The 10997-nt window shown below is 40.9% G+C and overlaps 1 protein-coding gene across 2 annotated transcripts in view; it reads right to left on the reverse strand.

Moving 5' to 3' along the window:
• Window positions 1-3765: 3765 nt before the first annotated feature.
• The window catches only part of st3gal1l3 (ST3 beta-galactoside alpha-2,3-sialyltransferase 1, like 3), a 77085-nt gene continuing 69853 nt past the window's right edge, over window positions 3766-10997 (reverse strand). For both annotated transcript variants that reach the window (XM_024257936.2, XM_024257937.2), the window contains 4 exons: window positions 8755-8934; window positions 7901-7946; window positions 6724-6843; window positions 3766-6579 (listed from right to left, as the gene is read on the reverse strand). In XM_024257936.2, the coding sequence (XP_024113704.1) occupies window positions 6406-6579; window positions 6724-6843; window positions 7901-7946; window positions 8755-8934 (520 nt within the window). In that variant the 3' untranslated portion in view covers window positions 3766-6405. The remainder of the gene's footprint in view (window positions 6580-6723; window positions 6844-7900; window positions 7947-8754; window positions 8935-10997) is intronic.

Below are 10997 nucleotides of genomic sequence, written 5' to 3' on the forward strand. Positions count from 1 at the left end.
AACAACTTCAAAAACAATCTACTTTAAAGCCATCCATCCATTTTCCTGACCGCTTTGTCCCTTTCGGGGTCGCGGGGGTGCCAGAGCCTAACCCGGCCACTGATGGGTGAAGGCGGGGTTCACCCTGGACAGGTCTCCAGTCTGTCTCAGGGCCTCAATCACACACACATTCACCCTCACATTCATACCTAGGGGCAATTTAGAGTCACCAATTAACCTATGAAGCATGTTTTTGGACGGTGGGAGGAAGCCAGAGTCCCCGGTGAAAACCCACACATGCACGGGGAGAACATGCAAACTCCACACAGAAAGGTCCCAGCCGGGATTTGAACCAGGGCCTTCTCGCTGTGAGGCAAGAGCGCTAACCACTGCGCCACCGTGCAGCCCCCCACTTTAAAGCTCCATGCAAAAACTTCTGGTGAAACATTTTAATAAAAAACTCAAGCTCATACAGAATAGTAGAGTGTAGGAAGGTATCATCTGGGGACGGTGTATTTTTGCTCAGAAATGCAGATTAATGTAGGATTTTAAGTTTATAAACTAAAGCAAAGCCGAAAGAGCTGCGGGACCGTCATCGGAAGTAAAGAAAACTTCGTGCAGGTGAGGCTTCCGGTTTTCAAAATAAGACTAGTGAGACTTTTTTTCTCGTTCAGAAACTGAGACTGAAGTTCCGCTCACTGACATAACTTCTGAATAATATTACTTTGCTTTAACACTGGAGCTAAAACTTTATTTTGGTTATGTGGCAGGTAGAGGACCACCTAATTATTTTCACCTGTGTACACCAGCTGCTTGATTGGCAGAGGGCTGTTAAAAGCTCTTCCCTCCCAGGGGTTTGCAGATTCAGCCTTAGTGTGTGTGTGAGTGTTTTTATAAAAAAAAAAAACGGGCTGTGGACATATATATAACACTTAGAACATACAATGTTGAAGAACTTTGAGGATGGAAAACTGTGGAGAGAATTTTCAGGTTTTGTTAAATGATCAAAAACAAGAATACATTTTTTAGTTTTTCATGTCGTTTATATTACTGTTGAACTTAACCAGATGGTTGACAAAAAATAAATGACATTTCTTTCTTTTTTTTATCTGTTTTGAGTCTGATCTCTTGTTTTTTTATAAAGGTAGAAATATTTACATTTTCATACGTCCAGTAAAAAGACACACAAACAAACTTATTAAAAACTAAGAATCGAGGTTCGATTCGTGAATCGTTGAGCTTGATTTATGAATCAGATCGCCACCTTAGCAACGATCCACAGCTCTGGTCCTTACACCACACTCTGTGATGAGGTGCAAATACTGGCTCCTTACTGACCATATGCAAAAGCTGCACACTCGAGTATGCAGGTCATACACAAACTTCACTCTGCCTAATTTCTAGCAGTCAAACTGCAACCAAGGAGCGTGCAACATGTGTGCCCTTATCAATTGAATAGCACATTGTGCAGTGCAAGAACTTTTCTACTTACCTACTACTACTTACTTACCCACATCTGTTGTTGAAGTGTTTGTTACCTGATACCAGTAGCATACCTGTAGAAAAAATGTGCAGAAAAATTTTCACTTCGTGTTCATCGAGTGGTCTCCAACCTTGATATTTCATGTTAACCACCTGGTTCCCCACACAAGTTTGCCTACTTTTAACATGCAGACAGCCTGTATCCACACGACAGGGCCGATGTGGGTACATCAGGTGTGTCCAAAGTCAGTCCTCAAAGCCAGTGTACTACATGTTTTCCAACCAACCTGCCAGTGAAGCTCCTCATTGGCCAAACACACCTGATCCAGGTTATGAGCAGCAGATAAGGCAGGGTTTCTGAAAACCAGCAGGAGGCCAGCCCTGGAGGACTGACTTTGGACACCCCTCTCTACCGCTTCCAGGAAGAAACTGTTCCTCAGTCTGATGGTCATTTTCTTCATGCTCTGGAACCCTACTCCCTGTGTGAAGGATGAGTGGGTCCTTCAGGATGCAGGAGGCCCATTTCCTGCATCTGAAAGTGTAGATGTCTGTGTTGGTCTTCAGGCTGCATCCTACAGGTCTCCTCTCTGAAGAGCCTTCCTCTCTGCCACCACACAGTGATGCAGGAGGACGGGACACCCTCCACGACACACTGACAGAGGGAGGTCCGGACGGAGTTCTCCATCATGACACTCCTAAGGAGTAAGAAATGGTTTTTAGTGAGGCATCCAACCACGGCTGTGTCACCTGCAAACTTGCTTATCAGAACAGGTTAAAGTGGATCAAATTCCACTGAATTCCTCTTGCTTTAAGACCAGATAAATGGTAAGAACGTTGCAGGCTTGTGTTTAATTCCTGTTTTTACTGGATGAAGTGAGCTCCGGGATGAGAAGAGCAGAGAGATCATCTAGCAGGAAGGTCAGTGGCAGCAGGGAAAGAGCATGGTGCTCATACACTGACTGGTATAGGGTGGCAAAAGCATGGGAAACTATAAACAAAAAAGATAGAAACTAGAATATGTGAAGAAAACCCATGCTGAAGTTTCACCATGAGGACAGTTTGAACCAACACCTAATCCTCCAGAGAGGCCTCAGTCTCCTACATTAACAGTGACATTCATAAACACAAAATCTTCAATGACATGTAACTTTTCAATCTTTAGCACGTAATTCCAGCAGATTCTGAAAGAGACCAGAACCCATGGAGGTTCAAGACTGTGTGTTTCATCACTAAACTGTACCCTCTGACAAACATTTTTACCTTTGGGTTCTAAACTGAACCGACTTCCACAATGGTGACTCCTCCCAGCCTTAAGATGCTTGGTGAGACAGAAGTTCCAAATGGATCAGAACATCTTGATCCCAAACTTCTACCAGTGTGAGTCACTGTAGAAGTTAACCAGATAAATACCTGGTTCTGAACAGTGCAGGTCGAGTTTTCCATATTCCTTGTATTTCTTCAAGATAATAAACTAAATATGCGTGCAAACAAACAGGAACTAGAAAAGTTGCATTACTTGCAATAATGCTAATGTGAATGTTGTTTTCTGAATGTGGTCACTGAGGATGTTGAAGCTGCTTAAAATGCTGAAGCAATTAACTTTAACTGTTGTATAAATTCCTGAACATGCTGAATGTTTCGATTGCAGAAATTTCAGAAATTTGAAAAAAAATCCCATTCATTTTCTATGGGGTTGAAAAAACTCCTAAATTGTGTAAAATCGTCTAAACTGTAAAATGATAGCAGGATAGCAGGATTGTCCTTAATGAGCTGAACTTTTGACATCGAGATTGCAAAAATTTTGAAAGTGTGATTGAGTTTTTACAAATCAAAAAACTTCCTGAAGAATAAATAAAGAATAATAATAAAGAGAAACAGGATCACTAAAGTGTGAAAGCTTACAAACCATTCACACAATTAATGTCAAATCCATGGAATTTATTGGAACACAAATCAATTCATCGATTAGCTCAACTAATCATTACAGCGCTCATTTTCAGTCCTTCAATAATGAATTTCATTGTTTATTTTTTAGTTGTTTCTATGTCTTTTTTTGGAGTATAATCAGACCGTAAACTGCGTAACATTCAGTAAGAAACTGAATATTTTAAGGGTTGGTGAAGACCAAAAGATGAAGCACCGTTCCTTGTTGCCCTCTAGGTGGCAGTAGAGAACAAGAATCGACTGAACAAAGGCAGAACTTTTTCAGTCTACAAATGTTCTCCGAGAGTCCAGATGAACTGGAGATAAAAATGCTTTCCTTCAGGCGTGTTCAGGTGAAAAACAAGACACCAGAGAGCAGGATTTCCATCAGAGTTTTTAAGAGTCCATGCAGTTACAAAAATGTACCATTTTCATTGGAGAATCACAGAAGGACATTGATGAATGTTAAAATCTTAGAAGGAAAAATGAAAGTATCAGGATTACAGAAACCCCTCTCAGAACTATAAAATAACGCTTTTACAGTAAAATTTTATGGAAAAATAAAGTTTTAAAAAAGTCACATTAAAGGCACTACAATGTTTGCCACAATGTACATATAAAACGTACAATATCTCATTGGTTTTAGTGATAAGGCATCCAGCATAGGCTGTAAAAGTACTAACTTACATGCATCACGTTCTTCCACTGCAGTCAATCATTCAACCACACCTTAAGATCAGAGAAAGCTCAAGTTCAGGAGGACAGTTTGCTCTAATGACACGAAGAAGTATTAAATCTGATCTGATAGGACAGAGAAAACATCTCCATTCTGTGAAGTGAGAATTGAAAAACCCCTAAAAAGACCAAAAAATATGCACATGTTGCATGTCAACATATGTAGATAAAACATGACCTTCCAAATGATATGACATTGCTTTTCTGTGAGCAGTTGAAGTGTCCTGGGCTAAATCTGTAAATGCAGACTCTGGTAAAGGACCCAGAGTCCGCAGCACTTCAGGGTCGCTGAGAAAGCACCAGGATGAAGGAGGGAAAATCTTCAAACTGAGAGGAACTTCTGCAGGGGACAGTCAGGGATGACAGAAACATATCCAGGACTCCTTATAGGCCTCTTAGAAATATATTGGATCTGGTGTTTTCAAAGGTAGAGGGCAGCACGACCTGGATGCTTGATGGAAAAAAGGAGCTGAATTTATATCAATCCAAGATGTTTCCATGAAGGGTTTCATCGAGAGAAAATGAACAAAAGAAGAATGTCTGAAAGGATGATTCAGAGCAGAACACCTTCTAAACAGTGCTGCACGGTGACGGCAGCATCATGCTGTGGGGGGGTAACTGCACAGACTTGGGAAAGAAGTCTCATTTGCAGGTCCCAGTCTGAGCGGCTCGGACCTCAGTAATGACCGCAGCACTCGTCTATGTTTCTACAGGAAACGTTTTCATCTGTTGATCCAACATTCACAAAGTTTTCCGTGAAGTTTTTCATGTCATTCATCATCGTGTGGGTTGACGATTTCCTTTCTGATGAATTTTCAGGAGTTTTTCCTTCTGAAAAACCACAGGAAACTTTTTGATTATTTCAATGCTTTGGAGGAGCCTCATCACAGACCTTCAAATTGAATGTGTGTGGCCCTGACCCGATTCTGGACAGAAAACTATCGTCTTTTAAGGCACTGAAATACAGAAACGTAGAGACGAACTGCATCTGCCTGAAGAAAATAAATGCGTTCTTCAGCCACAGGAATATTTAAAAACCTCTACATAATCCACATTTGACCAATCCTAGAACTCTACATTTCTCAGCTAAACCATGTTTTTCTCTTAATTATGAAATTGTTGCTTCAGCTGATATTAGTCTGGTGCCTTCAGTGTTTTCTAAAGAATCATTTGTTTTTTTTCAACATAACTTTCTAACAGTAAAAGTGCAGCAGAACCCCTGATTCGGAGTCTGTTTCTAATGCTTCTGTCTTTTTGAGGTCAGGGTTTTAGCTTTGGACAGCCCACAGAAAATAAAAACCAAAGGGCAGGAGACTGCAAACAGATGCAACAACAGAAATGCAGAAAACATCCCAGTGCCCTCACAGAAACCAAGTCCTGGTTCACATCCTGACCGAGTCCTGTCTGTGCGGAGTGTGCATGTTCTTCCTGAGCAGACGTGGGCTTTCTTTAGCTTCCTCCCACACTACAAAATGTGTCAAACAGGTCGGTTTGGGAGTTAGATCTTGTTGTGAGTGTAAGGATGGTGCACTCTAAATTGGCTTATGGTCACGTTCTCTTTGCTGCTTTCCCTCTGTCAGTCACACCAGGTTTAGGTTGCCAATTCTCCACAGCTGTCTTGATCTGTGTTAATGATTCTCAGTGTCTGGTTTGCAGTTCATCATTGTCAGGTCATCTGCTTTTCTGCATCTTTTTGTTTCTCCTTGTGTTTTTTGTCTAAATTGAATTAAATGTTGAAGCCTGGTTGTCTGCATATTGGGTCCTTCATCACCAGTGACGATGAGTGTGTGGACTGACCACCTGTATGCTGCCTCCAGTGCAGGTAAACTCCAACGACCCTTGTGACCCCAACAATAAAGGAGTGGATAAAAGTTTGTCTGCTTTAAACTCTGCCGCATGACTTCCGATCTGGCTCACTTTTGCCTTTATCTGGAAGCAGACAAGTGTAAAGCCAGAACCCCTGACAAGTGGCTTTTTATGCTCAAACGCTGATGCTCTGACATGATGCATGTTGGAGTATCTGTCCCTCTGAAGGATGTAGTGCCCCGCGCTTGTGCACAGACCTCTCACACACCCTCCCTCTGTATCAGAGAAGGGAAAGCAACTGCTTCTTTGTGGTTGAACTGAACCAAAAAGTTTACTGGCTTGAAAATAAAATTATTTTTAACCTGCAGGTTGAATAAACAAACAGAACAGACAGTAAAAGCCCAAATAGAAATATGGGAATAAAATATTCTGCTCAAGGCAGACAGTGGCAAATCTGGAAAAGTCCCCATGCGGTTGGTACTATCTACCGCCAAACAGCTGGACTTTGTGCTTGTCTGCTAACGTTACGGTGATATTGTATTCATGATCTCCATCGTGGACCCCGGTGTGACGGAAAGCTCCGGCCAGGTGGTTGTGCTCCCAGTAGTGATGCCAGTTTCCATGCTGATCGGCTCCAAATCCAAACACATTGACCTGAAACCGAAAGATGGATCAAATCACTGCATCAAAGATCCACAAACATCGGGATTTTTTTGGCTAAAAAAACTCAGAAGCTGTCACTCCATCTGTCCTTTCAGGTGAGGAGTTTGAGCTTTAGACTTGATATCTTCAGCTTACCTCGTCACATATGTGGAGGGCAAACATCAAGGTCAGGAAGCCGGTGGATGGGTAACGCCCGTGTCCCTCAAGCCAGGACTCGTAGACGTACTTGATGAATCTTGGGTTGATGACCACCACCTGCAACGAACCAGAGTAGAACCAGAAAGACGTGTGACAGCAGCTACTGATGCTTCACTCCAGCTGGTGAGCTTCAGGACGAACCGTGCAACTGTCTAAACCCCTTCTTCAAAAAAACAGTTATTTTTCATTTATTCCCTTAGAACAGGGGTGTCAAACTCAATTGAACAGGGGAACAAAATCCAAAACACACCTTTGGTCGCGGGCCGAACAGGATAAACATTAATTGAACACTCTAAAACTACATTGTTAAAACTTTAAAACATCACGTTTTAACATAATTATGATAAAAACAGGCAGGAATATTATTCCATAATGAACCCTAAAAAGTCATCAATATCATATTCTACGTAAAAATATATTTTGTCAAAATTATACAAGTGAGAAATGAGCACAAGATAACATCGGGTCATTGATAACAATTAAATAAAATGATCTGGAGGGCCCAATAGAATTACCCGGAGGGCCGGATCCGGCCCCCGGGCCTTGACTTTGACACATGACAAAATATATTTTTATGGAGGGTAAAATATTGAAAGTTATTTAAGGTTTAAGTTGATTTATTCTGGAATAATATTCCTGCATTTTCATTATTCATAATTATGTTAAAGCGTTACAGTTTTAAAGTAATAAAAATTGGCATTCTGTTAGTTTTTGGAATAATTTTGGCATTTAATAAGATTTTTTTAGGCTATTTTAGTTAGTTAATATTTTAGTTAATATTTCAGCTTCATGCTAGCAGTTTAGGCTAAGTTTTTTCTATTCTAATTTGGCATTTAGCTAATGTTTTAGCTGGCTATCAGCTTCAGAATTTTCAGCAACCAAATTCAGTTTGCATCATTCACACTATCATTATCACAGCTAATACTATATATCTAGTTTAGAATTATCTTGAAAAGTTATGGATTTAAAGTTTTAAAAATGTAGTTTTAGAGTGTTCAGTAAATGTTTATCCTGTTCGGCCGTGACCTAAGGTGTGTTTTGGATTTGACTTAAGGTGTGTTTTGGATTTTGGCCCCTTGTGCGATTGACTTTGACGCCCCTGATGTAGACTCACCTTATCCTTGTTTGCTTTAATCCAGGCCTTCACAGGCATGTATGTTCTGTAACACAAGAGATCAGATTGATCAACTTTATGGTTTATTTTAAGGTTGGCACAGCCTGTAGAGTTTGTGTAAAAACTGTTTGATCAAAGTGCTGAGACATCTCGGACAGCTGGTCAGGAGAGAAACTTTTGCTCCTGGGATGAAAACATTTTATGACCCCAGAAGCTCAAGCTTTAAAGCCTGAGCTGCTCAAAGGTAAGAATAGAAGGAGAGCTGTGTAGGAGTATTACTGAATCCTGTAGTCAGACATCCATAATTTACTCTCCTCAGTTCTGATCTGGTCCTTTTAGACCGATGTGACATCTCTGCCAGTAAAGCTTACATTTAATGATGCAGGAGGATAACTGCCCATTTAGAGACAACATTTGCTCAGATACTTATCCGCCATCTAACTTGTTGCAGTAATTGAATTATTGGCCGAGGCATAACTTGGCAGCGGCTCAGCTTTTTCTGGGAAGCACAGCAATCAGGCTAATGACCACAAGTCACAAAAAAGATGAAGCAGCTGAAGGTGAAATCCACTGAAATGCTGAAACTCAGTGATTAGCCTTGTTATGGCAACATGACAGATAGAAATAGCGAGGGGGTGTGACTGGAATACAGCAGGAGGATGCAGTGAACGCAGCGCATGCATGTTTAACTGCTGCCACGTTTCTAAGAGAGCTAAGAGGCCGACCCTGAACCTGGACTGCTCCACTTACAGGGTTTAAATCTCGGGTAGGGCCCTTATTTTCTCAGTATGAACCATCATTTTGCAGAAAGGTACATTTGTAAAGCAGCTTTATGTGTAATTGAGCACAATTACCCTCTAATAGTGCCGGTGGTCAGGGCACTAATCATCCACTGCAGGTCCAGAGTCTTGAAGGGGACCAGCACCAGACTGGTGGTGTTGCTCAGATCTATCGCACTTTCTGGGTACATGACATGGTGCGTCGTTCTGGCTCCGACGTCCTTCTCAAAGCCTTTGGTGGGCGCCTTGTTCATCCTGCAGGCAGACAAAGAGGAGCTCTGACAGAGACACGCTTCTGCTTCAACGCTTGAGTCACTCGTGAAGGGACGCCAACTCTCCAGAGTCTATTCAGGTAAATGTGTCCCCCAATCCTCCCTCAACCATTTGATTTCTGTGACAGGGGGGCATCCAGATCATGACCCCCCCCCGTGACTTTTCATGTCCTCTTGTCTGAGGGTGATCCTATTCCATGTTATTGATACAGCCTTATCAATACATGAGCCCTACATTGCCAGCCCTGTCAGAACAGCCCTTTGTTCTCATTAAACAGAGCTCTGCTGATCTGCTGGCTTCAGGCTCTTTGAGTCGGCACACACTCCATCAATACGGACTTCTTATTTAACTCTTTAACTAACAGAAAAAAAAACTAAAAACGTTTTTTGCTGCTTATTGCCTTTGGGGAGTAATACACACAATCAATATTTTTAAAAACGTGTTTTCTAAATGGTTTGGTTGAGCACGCAGCTAAAGGGTTAAGAATGAAATCATAGAAAAATATCCACACATTACAGTAGACTGGTGGATAAAAATCTACAATACAGGAGAAAAAGGAAGTCTATAGATTAGAAAAAGCAGCTAAACTATATGAATATGGTTATGCTCTAATCATTCTAATCATTCTGCAGTCACAAACTTGAGAAAAAAAAAGTTGTGTGTGGATTAGAGATCTATTTGGAGATGTCACACTCGAACTTAAATTTAGAATACCTGCACAGAACTTTATCTTCATTTCCCATTTAGCTAAAAGCTTTTCCTGCTACTACACTATGTTTGAGATATATTTTACAATAAAACAAGAGAATGAATTTTGATCTTAGATTCTAAATGAATCCTTTAACCCTTTAAACCTGAGGCGTTGGTGGTGATGCTTAAACACGTCAAGCCGCTTTTCTCCTTCAAAATTTGCTGGAATTATGGTGTTAACGGTTGAAAAGTTACAGTGAACCAAAGATTATTAACACTGTTCATGTTAAAGGGTTAAGTGTATCTTGGGTTTTTCTGGGTCAGCGATCGTTGACACTGAGGTTCCTGAAAAACTACCAGCTTTAGTATTTGGGAAGCTGCCCAGAACTCTCTATCTGATAGAACTAGTGGAGAGGGTCACGAAGTCTTCACCTCTGGGATCAAGAGAAATACCTGGCTCAACAGAGCTGTGACTGTTGGGCTGATTCACACAAGAAACCTAGAGATGTCCTTGTTAATATGTTCCTCTCAATCTATCAGAACTCCATCTTTGTTTTAAAGTTTTTAACTTTGTGGATCAAACATTCTTCATTTTTTGTCCTTTTTCTGATCTTTTTCTTACAGCATAACAGAGTCTAAAGAGTAATAATTATTGCATAATAGATCAATGTCTCAGTATGAATCCCTTCTCAGGGTAACAATCAAAGGAATCCTTGTATTCTGGAACCTGACTGCATGTCTTATGAACTGAACCAAGGACAGAGAGGACTGCACACCACACTCTTCTAATGGATACAAAAAAAGAAGGCAACAAGAATCAAGAAAAGTTTCTCTAAAGTAAAAAAGAACTCTTTGAGAGCACGAATCATTGAATATTCAAGTGGAAGCTCAAGGTTTCTTCAAGCATTGCTTGGAATTGCTGGTTCTTGCTGTCACTTGTCCTGAAGGTGCAGTTGGAGTGTGTGCTTGCTCTTCAAGGTTGGTCAGTAGACCAATGGACCGCCAAATGCTGATAAACGACGAGAGTCTGAAGGCACCTCTGCAGGGTTCTGTCTAGATTCTTTTTTTGTTTTACTTTTTTCAGACTGGTTCAAGTGTTTCCGTGAAAAAGGACTTTTGGAATGAACAAATGTAACGTTAGACAGGCCTGGAAGGTCCATCATCATCTCCTTTAAGAGAGGGAACAGCAGCAGGAAGAGACCAAAATCCAATCCCACAATAATGTGTGGTCAAGGCATCAGCAAAAACTATTACTGATGGTTTGAAACTATGGTTTGTCTTTAGAGAAAAATAATCTAAATTTTCAATTCTCAAATTTGATGCAAACCAGAAAGTTCCTAAAAACAGATCACTAG

Source organism: Oryzias melastigma, linkage group LG11, assembly GCF_002922805.2.
Source record: "Oryzias melastigma strain HK-1 linkage group LG11, ASM292280v2, whole genome shotgun sequence".
NCBI classification, from domain to species: domain Eukaryota; kingdom Metazoa; phylum Chordata; class Actinopteri; order Beloniformes; family Adrianichthyidae; genus Oryzias; species Oryzias melastigma.